Raw genomic sequence first — 27,548 nt, 5'->3', positions numbered from 1 at the left:
GCAGGGTTGATTGGATTGCTCAGGCTTTGCTGAGGCAGGGATGTTGTACAGTATATGGTTGAGGTTGAGTTAGTGGGCTCATCGATAGTGGAATAGATCGGTTCATCAGTAGGTCCGTCTGCTGTAGAGTAGATTGTAGTAACAGCAGGATTTGGCTGTTACTCGTCTGGGGGCTTGTTCTTGGGGGCTCAGATCCAGATTTTTTTTTCTGTAAAGCTGTTTTGTAACAACATCTGTAAAAACTGCTATATCAATAAACTTTGGATTGACTTGACTCGAAAGACATCCTCGGTTATTCTGGAGCCCTCGATCCCAGCACAGTCTTTAAAGTACTGTAAAGACTGCACACAATGCATGTTTCTTAATCTGCTTTGAAGTGTTATTAGGGATTTTGGAATAAAGCCACAGGAGAGGAATGTATTAAAGCTCAGTGAAATGTACAATGTTTTATATTTCATAACTGTAAGTGGATTTGAACTGATGTATGAAAATGTGGCCAAAACAAAGCATTGAACAAGTTAAATATCAATCCTGTTTACTAACCATTTAAACTCCAAAGTATATAAATGACTTATGAGTTTCATAATAATTAGTAATTATTTCAAATCTGTATAAATGTGCAAGCTTTAAATGATAAATAAATGAACATATGAGACAGTTTTCTTCACAAATATGTTTACAAATGAGTAAAAATAAAACTACAGTTGTGTACGTTTACATCACATACATAAATAAACCCAAACAAAAGAACTTAACCCTTTACTAACCATCACGCCAAACAAAGTTAAAGGCTCATTTCTCAGTGATAAACGTGCCATTTGAAACACTTCATGCATCCTATTAACCAGAATAAATCAACACATTCTCACACTTCCAGAAGTAAACAAAAGTAAACACACCCTCTCACTGTGGTGGAAATGAAGGAGAATATGAGTTTAACATGAAAAACCTGCTAAAGTTTGACTGTGGCGTAGTCACATGAGTCGCTCTCCTTGTTGATGGTTGCCATGGGAACAGCATCAGTAGAACTACATGCATACTTGCTGAAATTCACGGTTGCGTATGTTGGACCTTCAGCAGATTTTCCAGCTGAAGGATGAGTGACACTTGCTGAGGAATCAGAGGGAATTGTGGGTAACTGAGCTGTGGAGTAGATGACCTGAGAATAAAAGGGTTTGGAGAAATCACAGCTTGAGGGTAACCGGACGTTATCATACACAGTTTGAGAAGGTTCTGAGGGGTTTGTGGGTAGTCGAGCAGTAGAGTAGATTGTGAAAACTCCAGTGTCTGAAGAACAAATGTCTTGAATGTCCTCATAGACAGCCAGGGAATTCTAAGGAACGAGATAAAAATAACAACAATAAAAAATGACAGCCAATCATAAAGTGACCTGAACTATTTTACTCCTTTTTTGTGCAGTTAAACTAAAGTTTAGTCATCAGTAGGATTAATATTTCATTTATTGATGATTTATCACTAAACATGTCATTAGTGGATATCTGGTTCAATGAGAACCTGCTTTGTAATAGAATCTTGACTCACCTTGCGGTTGTTTGAAAAGCCGTTGTGTGATTGGCTTTGGGTTGAGGCTGGACCTGAGGAGAAAAAGATCCATAAATTAAGAATTCAAAAAACACTGTTTAATATTAAATCTGTGATATTATATTATCTATAATATTAAATATACTCTGTGATATCAACTTATAATAAATAGGATGTGAGATTGATCTCAGAATGTGTTCACAGTCATTCATATTCATTCACATTCATTTATAGCCAGCAGAGGGCAGCATCTGTCCACCACGGTTAGTCCCCCAGAGGCCTACTGAACTTTTATTGGACTGTAATGCATGTGTTTAATGACTGATGCTGCACTCATATCTAAACATATACAGTGGTGCTTGAAAGTTTGTGAGACTTTTAGAGTTTTCTATATTTCTGCATAATTTAAGCTTGAAAAGCATAAATTTACTTGAAATTTTAAGATTTTCACACACATTTGAAAACAAATGAGACAAAAATGTTACATTGGTCATTTATTTATTGAAGAAAATAATCCAATACTACAGACCTGTAAGTGGCAAAAGTTTGTGAACCTTTAGGATTAGCAGATTGTAAGTGACCACCCTGTTTTATATAAAGAACAGGGATCTATCACAGTCTTTCACATTTGTGAAAGTGTGTCATGTCACAAAGGAGATTTCTGAGGACCTCAGAAGAAGAGCTGTGGATGCTCAATAAGCTGGAAAAGATTAGAGAATCATCTCAAAAGAGTTTGGACTCCACCAATGCACACTCAGATTGTGTACAGGTGGAAGAAATTCAAGACCACTGTTACAGTCCTTTTGCATGTTCTCCCCATGTCTGCATGGGTTTCCTCCAGGGTTCTCCGGCTTCCTCCCACAGTCCAAAGACATGCAGTCATGCCAATTTGACATGCTACATTGCCCCTAGGTGTGTGTGTGTGTGAGTGACTGTCTGTCTGCCCTCCGATGGACTGGCGACCTGTCCAGGGTGTATCCTGCCTTCCACCCGATGACCGCTGGGATATGCACCAGCACCCCCCCATGACCCTGATGGAGAAGCAGCTTAGAAAATGGATGTTACACTCCTCAGGAGTGGATGACCAACGAAGATCACACCAAGAGCAAGATGAGGTTCACAAAGGAACCTAGGTTAACAAGTAAGCAACTGAAGGCCTCACAGTGGCTAATGTTAATGTTCATGACTCCACCATCAATAGAACACTGAACAGCAATAGTGTGCATGGCAGGGTTGCAAGGAGAAACCCATTGTCCTCCAAAAAGAACTTTGCTGCCCATCTGCAGTTTGCTAGAGATCACCTGGACAAGCCAGAAGGCTATTGGAAGAATGTTCCACATGGAAGTATGTGGACGGATAAGACCAACATAGATCTTTCTGCTTTAAATAAGAAGCATTATGTTTGGAGAAAGAAAAACACTGCATTCCAGTATAAAACCTGGAATGGTAGTATCATAGTTTTGGCCTGTTTTGCTGTATCTGGGCCAGGATGGTTTGCCATTGTTGAAACAATGAACTCTGATTACACCAGCAAATCGGGGAACGTCAGGACATCTGACCATGAGCTGAAACTCAAGAGAATGAGGTTCAGACTGCAAGACAACAACCCTCAGCATACAAGTCGTTCTGCCAAAGAATGGCTAAAGAATAATAAAGTCGATGTTTTGAAAACGGCCGAGTCAAATCCAGATCTTAATTCTATAGAAATGGTGTGGAAGGACCTGAAGCAGCAGTTCATGGGAGGAAACCCACCAACAAGTTGAAGCTCTTCTGTATGGAGGACTAAAACTCCACCAGGCCGATTTGCAGGACTAATCAACAGTTACTAGAAACGTTTAGTTGCAGTAATAAGAGGGTCACAGCAGATACTGAAAACAAAGGATCACATATTTTTGCCACTCACAGACACATAATACTGGATCATTTTGCTCCATAAATAAATGACCAAGTCTAATATTTTTGTCTCATTTGTTCAGATTATTTACTGTTAGGTGTGAAGATTAAATTTATGCAGAAATATAGAAAAGACTATAGAAACTGTACACCTGTAAACCCCCTATGTAGAGTGTTTGGGGGAATCCAATAATATGTCCAGTCATTGAATAGAATCGGTCATAAATCAGCTCAACACCACAGGACTGGAGCTGTCTTTACTGACCATTGTTTCCTATGATGCTATATTGTTTTCTATGGTGAAATTAGTAGCTCATGAAAACGTACACAGAAGTAAATCACCAGTTTGTGTGTGGGCATGTTTCTGTGTGTGATGGTACCTTGGGTCTTGATTCCATTTCGTAGAAACAGTATGAAGAATAAGAGTCCAATCAGAAGAAGTGCCAGAATAACAGACACACATGTGACCACAGATGAAACTGGAAATTCTGGAGGATCATAAATAACCAATGATAAACAATAATCTGACCATTCAGAAGTGACGAAACTAACATTATATGAGATCTTTGTGTGTATAGTACCTGTAGCAGACAGTGGAGATGGTGAGGGTTTGGATGTTGAGGATGTGGTTGGTTTTGTGGTTGGTGAACTGATGTGTGTTGATGACTGTGGTAGAACATCTGGACCTGGAGGAAGTGCATGTCAATTTGTTTAAATGATCTGTGTAGATGTCATTATTACTGACAGACTATAGTTTACCAGGATATATACAGTATGAATATTATACCTGTTGAAGTCTTAAACGAGGGACTCATTGTAGCTGTAGATGCTGTAGAGGAGGTTGTTTCTGTGATGTGTAGAGTTGAGCTTGAAGGTGATGGTGAGGATGATGTTGCTGGTGGTTCTGTTAAAATAGATGAAGGACAAAGAAAATGCTTTACAGATGTTCTCATGTTTAGCTTTTGGTAGTTAATTGTTCCCCCTTAGATAAAGGCAGCAGATCCAGGGGTCCATGGACACAGGGAATTATAGTAAACTGAGACGTTCCACATTCCCTGTTTTATGTACAAACAGACAGAATAAAACTAATTCCCTCTCCCTCGACCGCCCACATGTCCGGCCAGACACTGTAGGACGACTGACTGTTGAGCCCTCCTACTACCCACTTCAGACCAGCTGCCCACGCCCCAGCTACCGCCACCTGCCTTGGACTAGCTGCCCACCCTACACTGATGTTCTCATAGACTCCCAGCTATTCCTACTACTAACACTACTGCTATTAATATTAGTAGGATAATAACTCTGTAGGTAGTTTGACCAGAGGAGGACGGGTCCCCCCCTGGTGAGGCTGGTTCCTCCCAAGGTTTCTTCCTCAGCCCTGAGGGGGTTCTCCTTGCCACTGTCGCCCCTGGCTTGCTCACCTGGGGGTTTTTACATTCTTGATAAAACTCTGTCTTTACTGGAATTCTGTGAAGCTGCTTTGTGACCACATCAGTTGTAAAAAGCAATACAAATAAATTTGACTTGATTTGATTCGACTTATATTGGCATGAAACTTATATATATATATATATATATATATATATATATATATATATATATAAACATTATTACAGACTATAACCTTTCACATTTTGCTTTCATTACTCATCTTTTCCAGACTTCACACTCAGAGATTCAGTGATAGTCTTATAATAACACTGTACACCTCTTGTCTTTAGAGAAAAGTATAGAGAAAAAATTCTGAATGTAAACAGATTAATGTATATCTACTCACCAGTAACTCTGAGGTTGATCAGTGTGATATAGACCTTTTGATATAGACCAGATGTCCAGTCTGATTCAGCTCCACACCAGTATTCACCAGAGTCTCTCTCAGTCAGACGGTTGATGACCACAGTGAAGATCTTCTTTGCTCTGTCATCATGCAGAGAGAGGTTTCCCTCATTTATCCATCTTCTGCTCTCATCAACAGATGTTTTATAACAGCCACCATTGTCCATCATTCTACAGAGGAACTTGGAGTAACTGCTGTGGGCTTGTGAGTATTTGCAGCTGATGTTGATGCGTCGTCCTACATGGCCAGTCACACTGATGCTCTTCTTATAGTCTGGATCTGTCAATCATAAACAATCAGATGAAAACGTTTAAAATCACCTTCACAGCATTTACAAAACACTACTGATTTGTTCTGACTTTACAGGCACATTTGTATTTTTTTTAGCCCTCATATCTGCACTTGTTTGTGACTCCTCCCTCTGTATATTCTGTCACTTCTCTGCAGGCCACTCCTTTTCTCTTTTTTTCAGAAAAAAAGTAGACCGAGTTGAAACATTTGCATATTCTTACTATATGAAGTTCATACTCTGTAGGTAGACTAAATCATTTTTAATATGTACTTAAAGAACACAAAGTAGATTCTAATAAGCTTTGAAATCTGGGAGAAATGGAGAAACATGAGTCTAGACCTGCTAACATCATGGGTCTTGTAGAAAGAACATTTGAGAAATGTCAAGTGCCTCAGAAACAATCAAATAACCATACAATGAACATCACATATGAGCACCTATACAAACACATTTACACAGCTGGGGTTAAACGGGATTCATCAAGTCGGAGATGAGAAGGTCTGTAGAGATACTCAGAGTAGAGCAAATCTGAGAAACACTTGAAATTCCTGTTCTTTGTTTTCTTAATGGGATTTTTTTCGTTCGCTCCCATTACAGCTGATAATGATGCTTGAAGGTAAAGAAAAGATTTAGTGTTGGAAGAGACTCACCTTCCTCTACCTTCAGTTCCACTGGTGTGTAGACATCAATGACCAAATATTTATGAACTCCACACTGGTACGTTCCAGAATCCTCTACAGTGAGCTCCCTGATCATCACCCAGAACTGTGCAGCTCTGGTGTCGTCAAACAGTGAGAATCTTCCACTGTTTATCCACTCATTTTTAGCGTCTGTCCAAATGGGCTTCGTCATGCAGGGCCATGGACCCGTACAGAGGTATTTTGGGTTTAATGTGTATCTTCTCTCATATCTACACTTGATGAGGACTCCTCCTCCTGAATATCCTGTCACTCTCTCTGATTCTCCTCCACCTACTAAAAGAGGACAAATGTCCATCTGAGTAAAGGCTTCATTTGACGCTGCTGATAGTGCTGATTATTTAGAAGAGTCTCTCATTACCTGAAATCAGGAAGAGGGTGAAGATGAGGAGGATCTTCAAAGTCATTCCAGCTTTATCCATATTACCTCTAGGTCAGGTGTATTAGTTGTGTTTGTCTTAATCTGTTCTTCTGCTTTTGGTTCAACTGCCTGGAACGATAAACCCGCCCATTTCCCGTGAACATTTTCTTCTCTGCCTGCTGTAGCATGAAATTTAACAGCAACAACAACAGACGGTCAATTACAGTAAACTTTGAAGTGACTTTTGTCAAAGCATCGGTAAATTTACTGAGTGCTCACTTTGACTGGCTTTATTTGGTCTGATTGTGTGACAAACTACAGAGTTCACCAGGCTTGTTCACCACTTCATAGTGTTTTATCTTGATCTTCTCTGTTTGGTTTCCGTTTCTTGAAAGTTCTCTGATGAGGCCCTCAACTCACTTGTAAATATATGTGTTATATGTGTAGTTCTAATGCATGGACAGCAGTGCTGTGATGTCATTTGTGAACTGGTCTGAAAAAGGACTCACTAGTGCCATCTAGAGTGCAGCACATGGAAAGACAGCTGAACTGTACTGCAGTAGGAATGACCACTCGGCCTGGTGTCCTCAGTCTAAACATGATCAAAACTCGTAACGACACAGATCTGCTCTCCAAACTCACTCATACAGACTCAATAGAGGCAGAACTGCTGTGGAAACTCACTGAAACCTTCCCAGTGATCTCAATATACTAACAACAAAACCAGTAGTTTATTGTATAGTGACCAGTGACAGAATATTAATCAGATCCTGATTATAAGTCCCAATATGAAAAAAAAAGAAACCACATGCCATGTGTGTACAGAAGAAACAAATTTTATAACATATTTAGAAACATATTTTAATTTTCACTGTAACACAAACACAAACATTCCACTAGATGGCATTATTACCAAGGCTGATCAACACGGTGTATTCAGTTCTGAACAAAAACAAACACATAAATAAAAATAAAAATCTCATGAGTCATGAATACAGTTACATCCATGTTATCAAACTACACATTCAGTTTATTGACAAATGTATGTGCTGCACAGGTCAAAGAGAAGGTTCTTCCAGGGTTCTTTAGTAAACAAAACGGAACCATGAACACTCAAAGAGCCTTTTGCATGATTAAAATGTCCATAGCATCTTGAAGTGCTTCGTCAGATTGATGGAGAATGTGGTGTACATGATTTTGTATAGGACCTTTTTGAAAAGGTCTGTAGCACCTGAAAGGTCTATTCCTCCAGGCTTGACATCGTAACAGAATCAGAACTCTTATTTGTGCTGTAAAGAACCCTATTCTAAAAGTTTATATTCAGGTACATCTGCAGAACTCTTTCATGATGCAAAGAACCCTTTAAGCATGTGAAGGTTAATCAAGGTTCTTTGAGCATCCATGATTCTATATGTATAACAATTTCACTACCTTTACTAAAGAACGAATAAAGAATCATCACTTTTAAGTGTGCGTAGTCGTTAAACTGAGTAATATTAGTCAAGCATCAAAAATAGTCAAATAAAATGTTTGGATTAACAACTTTACAAAGCCTTAAGCAATTTTGTGGTTGTTTTTTTTACTTTTGTTATAATTTACTGATATATTATTTAAGAAAAACGTTTAAATGGATTTGCAAAGGTTGCGTGACCCTAGTCAAACGTAAGTGACTATACACTAACATATCCTCTACAGAGAACACATTTAAAACACATTTATTTATTTATTTGCATTTATGTACAAATAAAACGTGGCCTGTGTAAAAGTTTTCTAGATTTTATGTTTTTTCTTCCTTTAAACAGATTTTGTGGATAAATTTCAGCTGAAAAATGAACATTTATAGCCACGTAAAGCTGCCAACATTCTGAATCGGACTTGAGCGGCGAAGCTAATGGTCAAGGATATTTATGAAGAACACAGTAAGCTCGGTCAACAGCCAGACATCAGACAGACAGGCCAAGGCTCTCATCATGTCCTGTGGTGTGTGTTCAGTGTAGCAGTGAGGACCTGGTTATGTTTCTCCGTGAGTGACCCAACAACACAATACCACAGCCTCTATCAGCGTCAGTCAGTATGAGCGGAGCTGGATTACCGATACATTCAGAAGGTCAAGCTTATTGATAAAAGTCCTAATGTTCACCTAAAGTGAATGAGGAGCAGTAACACTATGACAACAGGCCTCTATAAATAGCATCTTAATCATTATCTAATAGTTTATGATGTTAACAATCATATTGTTACTTACGCTTTAATACGTGTTGTCTTTTGAATTTTTAATAATTTACTTATTGATAAATATATAAATAAACCACTGTAAATGTTTTACATAAATGTATGTACTTTATTTATCACACTTTATTTAAAGACTACTTACATAAAGACATCATAACATATGCATCAGCATTTAATAACATATTCATAAATCAACATTTGAGGCTTTATGAACAGCTTATGCCAGTAATAAGTAAATGACACTGTATTGACAAAAGGGTTTTATACCTTAACTTGTGTAAAACTATGAAAGTTATGCTTCATTATAGTTTTATGAATAGAACAAATGTCCATCACTTTGGTTTAAGGTCCTTTATGTCAAAGCAACGTTATTAACTTCATTGAACATCTTATGTCATCTGGCAGTTTCTCAAATATGGCTTTATATATGTGCTGTTCAGTGCTTATGCATCCGTTATGTAGTCCATATGTAGGTACTCTTCAAATAAAGTGTTACCAATGCATTATCATGCAATCAGTAACAGATCTTTATCAGCGCATTATATTAAATATGCATTCTGTACTACGTTATATATTTATTTACTTATTTTCTCTGTTAAAGCTACGCTAGGAGTTTTGGGGATTTGGAGACCTCTCTGGATGAAATGTGTAATTACATGCGATTTGAGGAGGAACATTTTGTGAAGTTGTACTTCAGATCCCCTCAGATGAATCTGGTGAAATGTTTAAAGAATATCAATAGACAAAACTTGCTGGATGACAATATTCTTCCCTCAATTTTAACAACAACAACAAAAACAAAAACATATTGCAGCTTTAAAATTGAAAGACATAGCATCATTGAGTCAAACAATAATACTGCGACTAAAATATGATGTATATGTCAATCACAAAATTATTAATAAACTATAGTTAAAGACTGAATTCAAGTCCTAAAATTCTAAATAATAAGTGATTATTCATGTCACTGAGTCAATGAATAGATCACTAATGAATAGATCAGGGGTTGTGACCCTTTGAATAGTTGTACACACATAAAGTCATAACATTTTTATTATAACACGAAAAGTTCTCAGTTGAAGGAAAACTACAGTTTTTTAAATGTTCCACGCTGATTTTCAGACTTTAGAACGTCTGTTCTTTAGATCAATGGGATCTAACTGCTCACCATGTGGCCATGAGTGGCCATTCTAAAATACAGAGGTGTAGTGAAAACAAGGCTCCACCTACGGACTAAAGCTCTGTGTTTCAGTAGTTACAGGGGCATTTTTTTAAATTGAAAATTTACTCAAATTTAAAAATTTCAACTTAAAAAGAAAACAAAACAGAAGCAACGTTGAAAAATGTATGAAATGTGCAGTGAAGTCTAAATGTAGGGGTTAAGGTTTGGGACAACCGCCAACCAATATAAAGCCCTGTAAATGTTCGTTTTTGTATGTATGTAGTTTATTATTCAATGAATGCCTTGAGATTAAACAGATCACAACATAATACTTATGTCTGAAATAAATATCTAAGGTGTGTGAGTGAAATATTTACACAAAGCAGCACCAATAATAATAACATTAATAATAATACTAATAATAGTACTACTACTAATAATAATAATTACTGAATAAATAATATAAAACTGACCATAATAACTTTGTGAAGGCATCATTTGAATGGTACTCAAAACATGAAACATTTTCTAAACTGTAAAGAATAAAGTAAGCGTTCAAATGAAAATATGAGCTGCTATGGTTTTAAATACAGATACTGCATCTACTAAATAAGCCTGAAGATCATATTTACTTTAAGACAGATTCTGCTCAGGTTCCTACCAGGAGCAAGTGCTGGTTCAGATTGGTAGGTGGTCTCAGCTTTACTGAGAGAGAGCTGCCATGGAGTAAACAGTGAGGTCAGCAGTGGGGTTGGTTGGGTTGTTTGAGCGGTCAGCAGGGGAGTTTGTTGGGTTGCTCGGGCTTCACTGAGGCAGGGATGTTGTACAGTATATGGTTGAGGTTGAGTTAGTGGGCTCATCGATAGTGGAATAGATCGGTACATCAGTAGGTCCGTCTGCTGTAGAGTAGATTGTGGTAACTGTGGGCGCCACAGCAGGATTTGGCTGTTTCTCGTCAATCTCTTGATAGATTCTGTCATCCTGAAGAAAAACGTCCATCACTCTAACTGCATATGGACTCTTTATAACCTTTATTATAAGTTTGAAGATTACAGTCAGTTATTTTTAATGTTTGCCTACCTCTCCGGCATTGACTGGCGTCATGTGAAGAGGGATCGTCTCGGCTGGGGCTTCAAAACATCCAGAGAAATTGTATTTCAGTCAAATTGACAGTACAGTGGGTGAATGTATGTATTGTTTGTACTTGCTACCTTTTGAGTTCTTTGTATTCCTCTTGTGCTTGTGTAGTATCATCACAGCCACCAGTAGAATGATCATCATGATTACCAAAGCACCACAGATGGAAAAGATATGGTCTAAGGATACAGAGATTGGAGTATTAATGATAAAAACAGTCATTTTTGTAATATAAATTCTGTATTTGTAATGTTTATATTAATCATTTTGTGATGGATAAGGCACTTTTACGAAGCAGACCAATTCATTGCCAAAAGCCCAAATTTCTACCATCAGCATTCGCCTGTTTGGTCATTTTACCTTGAGTTTAGTTTAGGTGAGTCTGTGAGGCCTTATAGTAGTGTGCAAAAGTCAGAGGACACCACTCATTTGCTTAATTTCACCACTAAATACAAGTTTGTCATTTTTAAGAGAGATTTCTGAAGAGATCAGATGTAAAATGAGATACACCTATGATAAAATAAGCGAAAAACAGGAGCTTCTTAATCTGGAGTTCAGCAAATTATTAAAGGATGTAGAGAAAATGTAATGCCTAACAACCACCTGGAAGACCTGGTAGACCAACAAAACTGCCCCCATCAGATAAACAGCACTGAAAGAGAGGAGGAAATCAAGCTGCTTCAGATCTGAAAACATCCACAGGTGTTTCTGTCCATCCTTCCACTGTGAGAAGACCACTCAGCTGAGAAAGAAGAACCTCACTGAGAAAAGGAGACGGACACATCAAACAAAGAAGCTGAACGATGGACTGACCACCCCAGAGTCCAGACCTCAGCACCACTGAATGGGTTTGATAACTTCAGAAAATGAACCAGTTTCTAAGACTGAACTTTGCAGGAATGGAAAAAAAATATCCCTGGGAATTTCTTAGGAAAATTTAAAGTAATGTAAGCTGTAATATAGTCAAGATGTATTTGTTTTTGAGAATCTTCTGGTAAATATACTTTTTTTTTGCTTTTTCATGTAGGGTGGTCTCTGACTTTTGCCCCATACTGTACACGTAAAATGTACATGTAAAATTTGACAAGATGTACCTTGAATTGTACTAGAAGGTGTTTTAATACCCAGTGAAATGTCCTATATCTGGAGTATCTAACAGGACTGTAAAGTAGCTGGATTTGGCTAATGTTTGTCCCAGCTGTGTTAAATGACAAAAATGAAAAAAATAATCTCATAATATAATGACTCTAGCGTTTAAAGGCTTTGGCTAGAGCCATACATACATGAAGAACCATTTAAGAACCTTTATTTTGAAGAGCACCAACATATAGACTGAATTTAGGTCTGCTAAGTTTGGGACAGTCTGGGAAGAATTTGGTTCCAAAACCAAAACTGCAAGAAAGAAGTCGTAAAAACAAAGGCACAAGATCCTGAGATCCTATGTGAGAAGAACACAAACAACAGAGCACCTACATGTTGTAGTCCATGGGGGACTATCAGTGGAGGGAGGATGCGTGGGTGAGTGTGGAGCAGTAACATCAGGACTACCTATGGGACAGAAATAGAGACAAACTAAAACCTTTCTTCTTTCAGAGAATTCACTTTATCGACCATTCAGGTCCCACTCTCCATATAAAAGAGCGGCCTTCTGAGTTCTGGTGCCTGGCCTGTGCAAAAAGCCCATGAGATGTTTTCATTTCAATTTCTGAAGGTCTATGGACTTTGTGTAAACTGGTACACATCACTTTAAGCATGAATCCCTGTTATGAGTTAAATGCACTCCTGGTTTGAGGCAGGAACAGCGCTCGCACAAAGGTCTGCAGCCTTATTACCCTCAAAGCTGACATAGTTATCACCCTGATGTGGGGAGCGATTCAATATCTAACAGCTAACACTCGATTATATCAGACTGCAAGAGAGAAGTCGTAAAAATAAAGGCACAAGATCCTAAATTTGGTCTTCAGGATCGTGGATGGGTCATAAGTGGTTGTAGGCAGGAATCAATGATGTCTAGAAGCGCCTGAACTATTTATTGATTTATTTGGTAACAATTAACATTAGAGCACAGTTTAATTGATCATTATATGCTAATAAGTCATAAACTACCCATAATTTATTAAATTACATGCTTATTAAGCATTAGTTACTGGTTAAGTACTTAGTAATTACCTATTGAGTACCCTGTTGACAGCTAGTATGGTTTGTCATTGGTCCACAGCTTTATTATTCATTAACTATGCACTAGCTGCTGCTTGTTACAGTGATAATGTACTGATGAGTGTTTATTCATGTAAATAAGCAACATGAGAACCAACAACACCTTATGAGTCAATTCTGTTAGTTGTCTGTTAATAAATCCGCTGATCTGTCATTAGGTTTTCCTCCCCTGGGCTTTACTGGACACTTTCCTTCTCTTTCACATATTCAGCTTCTCCACTGTCCTCACAACTGTCTTTACATTCTCATCATTAATTACTACTTATTTCATGTTAATTAACCATTAATTACTGTTTTTTGTGTCCATCCAAGTAAAATGATGATGGTCAGTACTAATGTACTAACTATAGTACAAGTTCATGATCCAGGGCAGCCTATAAACACTTCACTGTGAATCCCAGAGGGAAGTGGACATACTGGTTAGGCCTAAAACCCAGGCTGCTTCTTTAAAGTATATGTAGAGAGCTGGCTTATAATCATATGGATAAAATATGCATATATGGACAATATCTGCCATATTATTATCTTATTATCTTACATTTGGAAGGTTGTTTTGAGGCGCTGCCATGCAAACCCAACCCTGGATCCTTAAACAACCTGCCATTGGATGAGATGAGCAGTATGACAGACTTAACAGGCTAAAAGGTAATTGATAGTCTGTACGTTTTCCATGAAAGATGACATAAAAACAAGTAGAGAGAAAGTAAGTCTGGACTTAACTAGTCAAGTCTTAATCATAGTTAATTACTAATGAGAATAATCACTTTACTGGGAATGAAACTACATGTATTTATTATATAAAACGAGTAGATTCATTCACCGATAACAGGACTAACCCAAAAGTACTTGCAGGTTCTCATGTTACTTTTATACCAGAGTAAAGATGTTTATCAGTTCATTTTCAATTTAATAAGCAGTAATTTGTTCACTTTTAATGAGTAATTTAGCTCTGAACTCAGGACAAACAAAACGATCACTCAACAGTGTACTTATTTACTAATTACTAAGTAATTCATCAGTAACTACTGCTTAATAAGCAGTTAATCAATATATTATCACTTACATAGTATATTTTTAGAAATGAACATGACCCATAATGTAAAAGTGTTATCATTTATTTTAGAAATAAAAGTTTTTAAAAGTTAACCGTTTGGGAAAGAACTTTACTTTGACACTAAAGGCCATGAGTTTGAAGATTTCAGCAAGGAGTTTAACTCTGTATTACACCAGCTAGTTAATAGGAAGGCTAACTATGTAGAAAAGGGAACCACTTCATACTCACCAAACCACAGTGCATAGCAACGTGGCCATAACATTAAATGGCCATGGCAACAGAAGCCCTGATGGCCATCGCCACAAACAAACTTCCACTCACTTAGATGAAGGAATAACACCACATGGACACTCACTGTCCACTTTAACAGAAACACTCCACTTATCAGGTCCACCTACCCACTGCACAGGTGTACGTTACCTGACTGCACTGTTTATTAGCTGCTGCCTCAATTATCATTGGTCAGTTTCTCAAGACAGGACTCCCGTTGTCCAGGGGCCCTGTCTTTATTCAAATGGTGGTCCATTTGAAGCCCAGCAGTGACACTGACATTGTATTGTGTGGTGCTGTTGTGGTGCTGGTACGAGTGTATTAGACACAGCAGCACTGCTGAGGGTTTCACCCGTGTCAATATCACTGCTAGGCTGAGGACCACCGCTCAAAAATATCCAGCCAAGAGTGGCAATAGATGAAGGACTTGAGTGGGGTTTTCCCTTCCTGGGCGTGCAGGTCTATCACCCTACTGGGTTGAGCTCCAAATCTAATCTAGCATATCTGATCTAGGGAAAGAATATCTTCAGAGGCATCTGGATATTACAGCCAAGTGTTTTGGATCTGACCTGGGTGGTAGATCTTCAGGATCAGGAATGAGCTCCCTTGGACTGGAAGATGGTGAACCAACCATGCATGAACAGAGGCAGGAGGAAGGAGTTTCAAATAAAGTGGCTGTATACACTAAGATAAAATCAGCTGGGGAGGTGCTGTAAGTGATGCAGGATGAGGGAGCTTTCGTTGTTTAGTCCGTTCAGTCTAGATTCAAAATAAGTAACACTGCAAATATGTGAGAAGAACACAAACAACAGAGCACCTACATGGTGTAGTCCATGGGGGACTGTCAGTGGAGGTAAGATGCGTGGGTGAGTGTGGAGCAGTAACATCAGGACTACCTATGGGACAGAAATAGAGACAAACTAAAACCTTTCTTCTTTCAGAGAATTCACTTTATCGACCATTCAGGTCCCACTCTCCATATAACAGAGCGGCCTTCTGAGTTCTGGTGCCTGGCCTGTGCAAAAAGCCCATGAGATGTTTTCATTTCAATTTCTGAAGGTCTATGGACTTTGTGTAAACTGGTACACATCACTTTAAGCATGAATCCCTGTTATGAGTTAAATGCACTCCTGGTTTGAGGCAGGAACAGCGCTCGCACAAAGGTCTGCAGCCTTATTACCCTCAAAGCTGACATAGTTATCACCCTGATGTGGGGAGCGATTCAATATCTAACAGCTAACACTCGATTATATCAGACTGCAAGAGAGAAGTCTTAAAAATAAAGGCACAAGATCCTAAATTTGGTCTTCAGGATCGTGGATGGGTCATAAGTGGTTGTAGGCAGGAATCAATGATGTCTATAAGCGCCTGAACTATTTATTGATTTATTTGGTAACAATTAACATTAGAGCACAGTTTAATTGATCATTATATGCTAATAAGTCATAAACTACCCATAATTTATTAAATTACATGCTTATTAAGCATTAGTTACTGGTTAAGTACTTAGTAATTACCTATTGAGTACCCTGTTGACAGCTAGTATGGTTTGTCATTGGTCCACAGCTTTATTATTCATTAACTATGCACTAGCTGCTGCTTGTTACAGTGATAATGTACTGATGAGTGTTTATTCATGTAAATAAGCAACATGAGAACCAACAACACCTTATGAGTCAATTCTGTTAGTTGTCTGTTAATAAATCCGCTGATCTGTCATTAGGTTTTCCTCCCCTGGGCTTTACTGGACACTTTCCTTCTCTTTCACATATTCAGCTTCTCCACTGTCCTCACAACTGTCTTTACATTCTCATCATTAATTACTACTTATTTCATGTTAATTAACCATTAATTACTGTTTTTTGTGTCCCTCCAAGTAAAATGATGATGGTCAGTACTAATGTACTAACTATAGTACAAGTTCATGATCCAGGGCAGCCTATAAACACTTCACTGTGAATCCCAGAGGGAAGTGGACATACTGGTTAGGCCTAAAACCCAGGCTGCTTCTTTAAAGTATATGTAGAGAGCTGGCTTATAATCATATGGATAAAATATGCATATATGGACAATATCTGCCATATTATTATCTTATTATCTTACATTTGGAAGGTTGTTTTGAGGCGCTGCCATGCAAACCCAACCCTGGATCCTTAAACAACCTGCCATTGGATGAGATGAGCAGTATGACAGACTTAACAGGCTAAAAGGTAATTGATAGTCTGTACGTTTTCCATGCAAGATGACATAAAAACAAGTAGAGAGAAAGTAAGTCTGGACTTAACTAGTCAAGTCTTAATCATAGTTAATTACTAATGAGAATAATCACTTTACTGGGAAGGAAACTACATGTATTTATTATATAAAACGAGTAGATTCATTCACCGATAACAGGACTAACCCAAAAGTACTTGCAGGTTCTCATGTTACTTTTATACCAGAGTAAAGATGTTTATCAGTTCATTTTCAATTTAATAAGCAGTAATTTGTTCACTTTTAATGAGTAATTAAGCTCTGAACTCAGGACAAACAAAACGATCACTCAACAGTGTACTTAATTACTAATTACTAAGTAATTCATCAGTAACTACTGCTTAATAAGCAGTTAATCAATATATTATCACTTATATAGTATATTTTTAGAAATGAACGTGACCCATAATGTAAAAGTGTTATCATTTATTTTAGAAATAAAAGTTTTTAAAAGTTAACCGTTTGGGAAAGAACTTTACTTTGACACTAAAGGCCATGAGTTTGAAGATTTCAGCAAGGAGTTTAACTCTGTATTACACCAGCTAGTTAATAGGAAGGCTAACTATGTAGAAAAGGGAACCACTTCATACTCACCAAACCACAGTGCCTCTTTATAAATACAGTTTTTTTAACATTACTGGGAAACAACCTTGCAATTAAAGTGAACGAACAGGGCGTGAAAGCTGAAGGACTGTGTTGATGTGACGTTCGAATGGCAAGACTGGCTAACTTAGTAGCTGATTGATGGGAGACTATTTCATGGTAAGACAACAAATCAACGATGTGGTTTTTGTTACTGTTAGTATTTTTGTTGTCTATCTATAATCACAGTAAACTTGCATTGATAATATAATCCTACGTTTTTGTTCAGTGTGCAAATGTTTTAAGCCCCGCCTGCACCCCCAAGTCAGATGGCTTGTTTTATTGGTTTTCTAAGTGAAAATAGGAAAGTAGTGAAAAGCATCCTCTACAGAGAACAGAGAGGTTAAAGATGGCATTTTACTGCACATTTTTGTGCACAATTTACTGTTTATTGAAATTGATAATGGAAAAATGCAAAAAAAAAAAAAGTGACCTAACTTTTACCCAGGCCACATTATTTTCTGTTCTATATTTTCCCAATTCAGGAAATAAAGAGCAATTGTAAATTTAATGCAAGACTGAGCTGCTGCTCTGAACTGCGTGGGTTTGTCAGAATGTAAAATGACTGACAGCGGCGTCTTCCAGGCAACGTAAACCACCCAGCGGTAGCAACAGTGGTGAGTAACACTGCCAGTCGATGTGGTTTAGCTTGCTAAGTTCGACATGGAGAACAAGCTGATGGTCATTTTAGTAATGTTGGAGAACTCAGGCCACATAACGAGAGGTAGATCACGAACTCGTCGTCCTGATATCTGAACATCCAGCGCTAACGTTATATCCATAATCTCTAGCGCTCGCCAACTGCTGGACCAAACTCCTGAAACGCAGAGCACACAAGCTCCCGCTGCGAGCCGGGCACGGTCATAGTTGCAGTCAGTTGTAATTGGCCTACGTACTGCTGACGCTGAAATTGAGTCCCCGCCCAACTCAAAATCAAACAGACACAAAAAGAGCAACTATCTCAAAAACCTCTCAACAGAACAGGCCACCAGAAATGTTTCTCTGTCAGTGGACAGTAAAACCATCACAAAAACTGTTGATGATGCATCTAATCATGAACGTGAGTAGACAGAGGGTTTAAAGTGTGAGTGTCGCTCTGTTAATGTTGCATAATTACAACACTGTGAACCTTAAAAGTGATGCTAGAAGTCACAGAAAAGTCAGAGTTTTGGTATGTTCTAACAGATAGACTGCTAAAGAAAAGTAGCTCCATAACAGTAACGATACACAGTAATGATACAGAGGGCCAAGGTAAAATCGCAGAGTGAGCACATACCCGTTTTGGCAGAAGACAGCAAATTTGAGGATGCTGTCGGAGATAATGGAGAAGAAAATGTGGTGCTGGAAACATTGGTTGGATCATCTGCACAAAAGAAATACTTATAGTGTAATTATTATTATTTTTGTGTGACATAGACACAGGAAGAATACCTGTCTTATATCCTATATGCAAATGATAATAATTATATTATAGTTATCTATGTGGTTTATATGTAAACATTACAAACGAACACCTTTGCACACACTTAAACCACATATATGGGCCTCTGTTTGAACATACTGGCCTATGTATTAATATGTTGGCAAACATTTAAATGTTAAAAATCCATATATGCCTTTGATCCAACCAGCAATGCTGTAAGCACAAGCAGGCCTACCCATGTCAGTATATGTCCAGTCAAACTGGCAGTATATGTTATTTGAACATATTCACGTAAATTAAAAGTTTATTAAACCATTTTTAATGAAGGGGTTAATAATGAAGCGTGGATATTTCTAACTTGATCTTCACTTGATACGTTCTGTGATAAAAGGTTTTGATTAACTTTACCAAGTAAGGAAATAAAAACATGTATCTGAATGTCTCTGATAATGTACATCACCATCTGATCGATCTTTAAATAGTGACCCACACAATGCAGCAGAGGTTTTAGGTGAATAGTATATACAGTAAATACATTTAGAATGTGCCATTGACACATATTACACATTTATTTTTGATATGAACAGATATTTTAGAGACTGTGACTCACCAATTTTAACCAGTAATAGGATCTCTGTGTAAAGGTCAGGAAGTGTTTTAGGCCTCTTTACCGCACACCAGTATGTTCCTTCATCCTCTGGTCTCAGGTCAGTGATGTTGATGGTGAAGACTCTGGCTGCTGTGTCGTCATCCAGAGAGAATCTCTGATCTTCAGCAGATCCAGACTGAATGGGAATGTCTTTAGTTTCCCAAGGCAGAACAGAACATTCTCCTCTGCAGAGATACTTCGTGTTGGTCTCATATCCAGAATCATAGGAGCATCTTATCTGGACTGACTGTCCTCTGTGTCCAGTTACAGTAGTTACAGCGCTGACTCCAGCTGTAAAAGAGAACATGTAGAAAGCAACCTTAAACATCTATAAGTAAAGTATTATGAGTGTGACGTCCACATCCCTGCAAAGCTTATAAACAATGAAAGTCAGCTGATCTTAACTGCAACAACCTTGAGAGCACTGGTGTGCACTGAGCTCCTGCTCCCTGTGTGTTAGCATTACTGGGGCCCTTCTAAATGAGCTCAAATCTGTACACCATTCCTGCAGGTCAGACAGTTTGATTTCATCCTTAAATATATCAAATGGCTTAAAAGTGGTGCCTGATTGCAGAGCACTGCTTTCTCTCTGCCCCAGCCATTCTACCTCCCGCATTCAGATTACATTTCAGCATCAGCACCATTCAACTCATCAGTTGAACTCCAACCCTGGGAGATCCTATGACTCCGGACTGCGCTCACAATCCCCAGACGTTTAACTGATGTCACCTGTGTCTCATTAGAGCACAGAGTACTAAATCCCGGGTCAGACAGTCAGTGTGACGTATTGTTTTCTCTCTGAAACGTACTGAGCGGATTCTCCCTGATCTCTCGTTTAACCTCGATTTTGACCATCTGGATTCGTGTTGTTGGCTGCGTCTGTTGCCGTTCCCTCTTTGGTACTTTTGCTGGTTGTTTGGACTTTTGGACTGAACTTGGACTACTCTGTTGTGTTTTGTTGCCTTGGCTGCTAGTTAGACGAATAAACTGTCTAACCTCTCGTCTGCTAGCGTCTGGGTTTCTGTCACAGCGTAACAACCAGCTTCAAAACAGGAAGTAATATTAGCTTGAATTTCACAGCACATGAGACTGAAATACACAGTATTTCACAACTACATGTAAACACAGTCTAGAAACAATGCAGGAAGGCTCTAATATGTCAGGATGGTGCACGTTGAGAGATAAAGCTTTGTAGTGTTTCTGCCACGGTGGTTACACAAAGCACCAAGTTAATGTCATTACTGCACCATTTACAGTTTTAGAATAAGAATTAGAGTAAACAGCAGGCAAAGAAGAAGCTTCATTGTGGCTGCCATAGGTTGAACAAATCCCCTTTATAACCTGATCAGACAGAAAAGTGGAGTTTTTTCAGCTTTTAGCTCCTTTAGATGTTTTTCAATCCTTGGTTTATGATGTTAAAATCATGTATTTTTAGGGCTATTGAGATTGTTTTGGAATTTAAAGTGAAGTTTCAACTCCTGTAACAAGCTGGATGCAAAACAGATGGAAAATATGAAGATAATGTGTAATACCAATAATAATAATAATAATAATAATAATAATAATAATAATAATAATAATAATACATTCTTCTGAGAAGCAAATATAATTTCCCCTTGTATAGTTAATAGTTAATGATAGACCCGCATAAAGAATATCACACTGTTCCCTGTGTTACCACACTACGCCTATAATGGCATTTACATATACAAACATCTGAAATCTGACTGTATGAAAATCCCCCCCCCCCCCCCCCCCCCCAAAATTGAGTTATGTAATAGCTGAATTTTTGGGGAAGTACCGTGACTGAACCACTGTCTCTCTCCAATTTTCTGCCCTGTACATTCATCTCTACTTCCCATTTCCCTTAATGAGGTTTCTGCAATCCAAACCACCATCACACGTCCTGCCTTTTCCTGGTCCAGTGTAAGTCCTACCACAGTCAGAAGAAGGCAGGAGCGGTCTGGCCTTTCAGCTCCGGACAGAACACAAAACTCCAGGCCAAGTTCTCAGAGTTCTCTAACCTCCTTTAATCAGCACTCATTTAACCACCACATGGTGAAAGCATGATCCAATCTCACAAAATGCTTTTTAGAAGCCCCCTCCAGCTCCCCAGCCCCAGCCCCAGCCCCAGCCCTCACCAGACTCTGGTGAGCCCAGCACTGCAAGAGCCAAGCCTTGAGTCAGTCTCACCCACCAACATATGGCGCTGAAACGGCCGCAGTATCAGCTGATAAGGGGCTGAAAGTGTCTTAGTGAGCAGTAAATGTGCAACTCACCTGGAAATAAACTGGACATGAGAAGTAAAAGTGTCCACATGCTGAACTCTGGGTACGTAACTCTGAGAAAACAGTTTCACGATCTGTACTTATCGCTTCCTATTTCTGCTTTCGTCACTCCTCAGAACAGGGCGCTTCAAACCACTTGCATTTCCTCTTTCTCTCTCTTTCACACTGTGTCTCTATCTATTAACTGAAGACAGCATCACTAGCGTGCCGATATCCAGCTGACTGACCGGTGTCACAAACTCAGAATAATGCAGAAGGAATGACAGAACTTTATTATTATGACTTGGAACATTTATCAAAGCACGTGTAGAACATAGAAAACTGCCATTCATCACGCATGCATCTGCACATCTATACGCAAAGATCAGTGATCAAAATCAGTGATCAGATCAAAATCCTACACAGCTCTGCTTGTTTACTCAGCTGGCTCATTTACATGACGATACGCCCCTTAATATCCATATATGGCAATTTCCCTTTAAAAGTCCCTGTAGCCTAGGAAGCCAATGAAAAGCTGAATTGAAGTGTTGTGTATGAAAGTTTTAATAAACTTGTTAAGTTTTAAAATACAACTTTCCATTTAACATGTAAGAATACAGTAACAGTAAATGCAACAATAGCTGAAGCTCTTGGCAAGTAACCTTTAATGCAACTGCTGCCATTTCCCAGCAAGAAACTACGGCTGGAGGGAAAGAAAAGAAGTGACATAAACAGAAGCAAAACATGAGTTAACATTGGCATTGCTTTCCACCTCTGGAGGCTGGAGCTCTTGGGGAATAAAGTGTGATGCTGAACTTGCAACATTTATTCTAGACTGGTAAGGTTAAGGAGGAGTGAAGGGAGAAGATAAGGTATTATGCATTTCCTTGTTTCTTATGATGGAGTTGGACACCACAACTTTCTGGTGAGATGTTGCTTCCTGTTTGTTTAAATTGTTGAGTATGAACTGTAAATGTTGCATCATCTCCCATATTGCTCCTTTAACTGGGAAGGAAAAGTTCAAGATTTTGGATCATAAACAGCTCTTGGACCAATCAGGCCTTCTAAACCCATTAGGGATGATGGAGGTGGACCCATCTGGTGACTGTTTTGTGAGGTCCGTGGGTTCACCTCCAACAGGATCTTTCTAGCAGACTAGGCAAATCACATTAGTGGTGCCTTTTACGGTTATTAATGCTTTACTTTCTACACAATAAAGTACTTTTATTCCTCAACTCCTTATGTTTTACAAGATTGGCCTATGTACCTAAACCTGGATTAACAAAGTTATTCATTAACTATATTCATTAAATGAGTTAAACCCCATTTGTTAGGTTTTTGTGAAGCAGAAATTTAGTGTATAGCCCGAAGTGGAGCTAAGTTACAAATACACAAGAGGCTAAGGAGTTTCAAATGGGTCAGGCTGATCTCAGAGTTCAAAGAATGCAAAAGTCAAAAGACCAAACAGAGTATCCAGGCACAAGCAAGCAAAAATCAAGCGAAAGTAAACAAGCCAAATGCTGTTGGTGAAGCAAAGAGGCCTACAAATGTAAGCAGTGGCATGGTTGTGGAAATGATGGTGACAGTTAATGATACTATGAAGTGATTCATTATGCTGTACCCCAGTGGTCTCTAATCTAGTCCTGGAGATCCACCTTCCTGCAGAGACCAGTTCCAACCACACTTGCTGCAGCCAATCAACCTTATTGATTAGAGTTAAATAAGGGGTGGTGCAGCTTATTGGATGCTCTCTGGACTAGGGTTGGAGGCCACAGCTCTACACAGCAGGTACACTGCTTTGAATGTCAGTATATATACACTCGTGACCTTAGGCAAAACATCTAGTAGTATCTAGCAGTGACTGGAATTGTGTGGCCAGGACAGAGTCATATTTAGCCAATGTTTCATTAAACTCCCTGTAATTCCCCTTGTTGGATGAATCAACACTCTCATCATGCCCCCTAAATGACAGCTCCTGACGGTCATGCAAGGAATTCACATCAATAAGGCGGTTTAAGAAAGCTCTGTTTTGTTTAACTGCTTCATTATGTTTTGCCACTTGAATGCGAGCGCCTTCATTGATTGCATGCTCAACCCTGACTCTGCCCAGGCAACTTAACCTTGCACATGCACTCACATGTTCATTGCTTTTTTCATGCCTTTTGTATGCCCTGTCAAAGTTGGACAGATCCCCAAAACCCACTTTTGACCAGACAACACATCACTGAGATGGTTTCATCAAGAGGCATGGCCAACAGTACATTTTATTTGTTACAGCACTTCCAGTCAGCCAGCTCACTTTGTCATAACAGGACAGCTGAAAGGACCAACTTTTGCACCAAATTAATCTGAGGAGTTGATCTGCCCTGCTGTTTAACCCTAAGTTCTTCTTCGTAAGGAAGAATTTCAAACGGCTTCGCCAAAATCCGGTCCACAACATTCAAACTGTCTGCCATTATGTGCAGCTCGCTACCTCGCTAACTCGCTAGCTGGGACTGGCGCGAGGCTAGTGTGAAGTGTGCCCGCCTGTGAGTGCTTTGTGACGGTGGAGGGGCTCAGCAGCACCCACTGGACAGAAAGAGTGATAGAAGTCAGAAAGAGTGATAGAAGTCAGGAAGAATGACAAAAGTCAGAAAGAGTGATAGAAGTCAGTCTCCAAACACAAGCAGCTACAAAAAAAACAAAAATAGAAGTTCGATTTGTCATTTTTAACAAAGAAAACGCCGCTAAGAGGATTAGTAAAGTCTCCGGTTCAACTCAGAACAGAATGAAAATGAAAAAAATTAAAATGAAATCCTCCCACGGATGTTTACACCAAAAGATCGCTGATTCGCTGATTTCGCTGTCAATCAAAAAGGGATTCAGCCTCAGACAGATCATCCAATCATCATGCAGAAGCTGAGCGTCCGGGCCAGCTGAGGCCAGCCCACTGCCCCATAGACCTCCAGAGACGCTGAGCGTCCGATGGGCGGGACAAAGCCCAGCATTTATCCAATGGCTCGTCTCGTTTCGCTGGACTCTTTGCTTCGCTATTGAACTCTGTAGACGCTCAGCGTCCACACTGTTTAAAGCACTGTGAAGCTGCGGGAATGAGTGAGAGGAAAGCCGCATCGTTACCAGTGATAAGAAGCTGGTTCTGAACGAAAGTTGAGCGCGTTGTAGCGCATATTTACTCAATGTCATGTACACACAACAGTATATTTGATCACTTATTTATTGACATTTTAGGGGAAGCTGAGCTTCCCTTGCAGCCTTAGAGCAATCGCCACTGGTATCTAGCTATTAACCACTTCCTTTATTTTTATCACATTTCATGTTTCTCCGAGCAGACCACTCTTCCTGTGCACACCACTCTTTCAGTATGCTATCTTACTCTTTGGGTTGCTGTATGTTCCAGTGGTTTGAACAAATGTTCGTAATTCGTACATCATATGAATGCAGAAGTTGAATTAACCATAACAAGTCAGGTGACCTGCTGGTGGTTGTGACTCTCAGACCCCCAAACTGAGCCAACTCAACGTTGAATCCTTGATAGAAGTGATACAGAATGGGTCCTGCTGTATTAGGTTGATTATTTTATATTATGTGTAAATATATTATCTGTATTATGTTGCTATAGTGACACTGTTGCTATGGCAGTCACTTAAACTGTACAACTTCCCCAAAATCAATAGTGACCTATTTTCTGCTAAGGTCTGCTTCTTAAGGATCACTAAATTTTTCACAAGCAGTTAATAACACCCTTTTAAATAAGGCCATTTAATGTGTAAGCAAGCTTAGAAATGTGGTATAACTGTGTTTATATGATGTATTAATAACAACCTCTGTAAATTTATTATGAACTGTTTGTTGACTAAAAAGTTCAATGCTAATTAATCTTAAACTTTAAGTTGCATGCATTCTTGAAATATCTTTGTGATACACTATATGGCCTATAGGAAGATCACACCTACTACATGAGGTGTTGGATGTCCCATTCCAAAACTATGGGCGTTAATATGGAGTTGACCCTTTATTTTGGCTCTAACAGCCTGCACTCTTTTTTTTTTAAGCTTCCCACAAGATTTTGGAGTGTGTCCCGTTCACTCAAAAGAGCATTTGTGAGGTCAGGCACTGATGTTGGGCAAAAGAGCCTGACCTTCCAGTTCATCTTGTGTTCAGTGGGGTTGAGGTCAGGGCTCTGTGCAGGCCACTGGAGTTCCTCCACACCAAACTCGCTCATGTATGTCTTCATCGACCTTGCTTTGTGCACATGGGCTCAGTCATAATGAAACAGGAAAGGTTCTTCCCCAAACTGCTGCCAAGTTGAAACCATATAATTTACCAAAATGACTTTGTATGCTGTAGCATTAACATCACCCTTCACTGGACATAAGGGGCCCAAAATCTGAAAAACAGCCCCAGTCCATTATCTCTCCTCCACCAAGCTCTACCTTTACTCTGCATTCTGGTAAGTAGTGTTCCTATGGCTTTGGCCCAGCCCAGATTTGTCCAGATAGTGAAGTGTGATTCATCACTCCAGAGAACGTGTCACTACTGATCCAGTGTCCAGTTGCAACATGCTTTACACCACTCCAGCTGACGCCTGACATTACGTATACTGATATCAGGCTGCTCAGCCCTGCAAACCCATTTCATAAACTTTTGACGCAGTTTTTGTGCAGATGTTACTTCCGGAGGCCGTTTGGAACTCTGTACTGAATGATGCAACTTAGGACAGGCCATTTTTACATGCTGCTTGCTTCAGCACTTTGGTCTAGCACTTTGTGGTTGAGCTAGTGTTGCTTCTAGATGCTTCCATTTCAAAGTTAAAGCACTCACAGTTGACAGGCATTCTAGGACAGTGCCATGTTTAAAGTCACTGAGCTCTTCATTATGACCCCTTCTACTGCCAGTGTTTGTCTGAGGAGATTGCATGGCTGTGTGCTTTATTTTACACACATCAGAGTGTATCTGAAACACTGATCTCAATCATCAGGAGGGGCGTCCACATACTTTTGGCCACGTAGTATAGGCTAATCAAGGGATATGAACAGGTGATAATGATCCAAATTCATAATGACCAGCCATGGTAGCAAATGCTAGAGAATGGTCATATTACATTGCTCAGAAAGACCTAAAGCCATCTTTGTGGTTATCAATTATCAATGCATTACAGTTAATAATTGCTTACAAATGACCTTGAAATGGATTCCAAAACGAATTATCTTTATTTAAGAGTTTGCAAGACCATAAATGAAGTGGACTTGTAGGCACCATGCTGACTAGTTGATATTAGTGCTTCTGGAAATAGTTAAATCAAGCTTCCATGTGAAATGGGCCTGTTCAGTGTCCCAAGGTGTTAAAGGAACGCCCCACAGTTCTTATTTCCCTCTTGTCCCTCTCAGAGTGGACCTCTCAGAGAGAACCTTTCCTCCGTTTGGCCTGTCTCTATTGTTTGCTGCACTTGGGCAATGAGAAATAAAGAAAAAGGAAGGCCTCTCTTGAACTACACACTTGAAATAGATTGTTCTTCAAAGGTTCTTTAGCAAAGAAAATGCTTCTATACAGTGCCAAGAACACTCAAAGAACCCTTAGCATGATTAAATGGTTCTTTGCATCATGAAAGTGTTCTTCAGA

At 39.1% G+C, this 27,548-nt stretch overlaps 2 protein-coding genes across 3 annotated transcripts; both read right to left on the bottom strand.

The window, feature by feature from the left end:
- Positions 1-625: 625 nt before the first annotated feature.
- Positions 626-10,763, bottom strand: LOC108414467 (endochitinase A-like). Of its 2 annotated transcripts, none has more exons than XM_017687335.2 (9): positions 10,679-10,763; positions 6,624-6,752; positions 6,215-6,538; positions 5,213-5,551; positions 4,223-4,339; positions 4,017-4,121; positions 3,816-3,923; positions 1,543-1,589; positions 626-1,333 (listed from the first exon to the last, which is right to left on the bottom strand). In XM_017687335.2, exons 2-9 carry the CDS (start codon positions 6,682-6,684, stop codon positions 953-955), a joined length of 1,482 nt encoding a protein of 493 aa, XP_017542824.2. In that variant the 5' UTR covers positions 6,685-6,752; positions 10,679-10,763; the 3' UTR covers positions 626-952. The 2 variants fall into 2 exon arrangements, with proteins under 2 accessions (XP_017542824.2, XP_037399359.1); XM_037543462.1 differs by having other exon boundaries at positions 6,624-6,802; positions 10,679-10,750.
- Positions 10,764-10,782: 19 nt separating this feature from the next.
- On the bottom strand, positions 10,783-20,517 carry LOC108413964 (CMRF35-like molecule 5). Its single transcript, XM_037543331.1, has 7 exons — positions 20,472-20,517; positions 19,624-19,953; positions 15,517-15,591; positions 12,628-12,702; positions 11,229-11,333; positions 11,098-11,147; positions 10,783-10,998 (listed from the first exon to the last, which is right to left on the bottom strand). The coding sequence occupies exons 1-7, from the start codon at positions 20,515-20,517 to the stop codon at positions 10,822-10,824; spliced, it is 858 nt and encodes a 285-aa protein (XP_037399228.1). The 3' UTR covers positions 10,783-10,821.
- Positions 20,518-27,548: the final 7,031 nt, after the last annotated feature.

This window comes from Pygocentrus nattereri, chromosome 12, assembly GCF_015220715.1.
Source record: "Pygocentrus nattereri isolate fPygNat1 chromosome 12, fPygNat1.pri, whole genome shotgun sequence".
NCBI lineage: Eukaryota > Metazoa > Chordata > Actinopteri > Characiformes > Serrasalmidae > Pygocentrus > Pygocentrus nattereri.
The sequence above is the reverse complement of the archived record's forward strand: the minus strand, read 5'-3'. Positions and strand labels throughout refer to the sequence as shown.

Excerpts from the sequence above, each read along its gene's own strand:
- LOC108414467 (XM_017687335.2), bottom strand. The coding sequence starts at position 6,684 with ATGGATAAAGCTGGAATGACTTTGAAGATCCTCCTCATCTTCACCCTC. Across the intron at positions 4,340-5,212 it reads GATCAACCTCAGAGTTACTG|AACCACCAGCAACATCATCC; the intron begins GTGAGTAGATAT and ends CTATTTTAACAG. Across the intron at positions 4,122-4,222 it reads CTCGTTTAAGACTTCAACAG|GTCCAGATGTTCTACCACAG; the intron begins GTATAATATTCA and ends CACTTCCTCCAG.
- LOC108413964 (XM_037543331.1), bottom strand. The coding sequence starts at position 20,517 with ATGGTCAAAATCGAGGTTAAACGAGAGATCAGGGAGAATCCGCTCA. Across the intron at positions 12,703-15,516 it reads TCCCCCATGGACTACACCAT|GTAGTCCTGATGTTACTGCT; the intron begins GTAGGTGCTCTG and ends TCTGTCCCATAG. Across the intron at positions 10,999-11,097 it reads CGCCAGTCAATGCCGGAGAG|GATGACAGAATCTATCAAGA; the intron begins GTAGGCAAACAT and ends GTTTTTCTTCAG.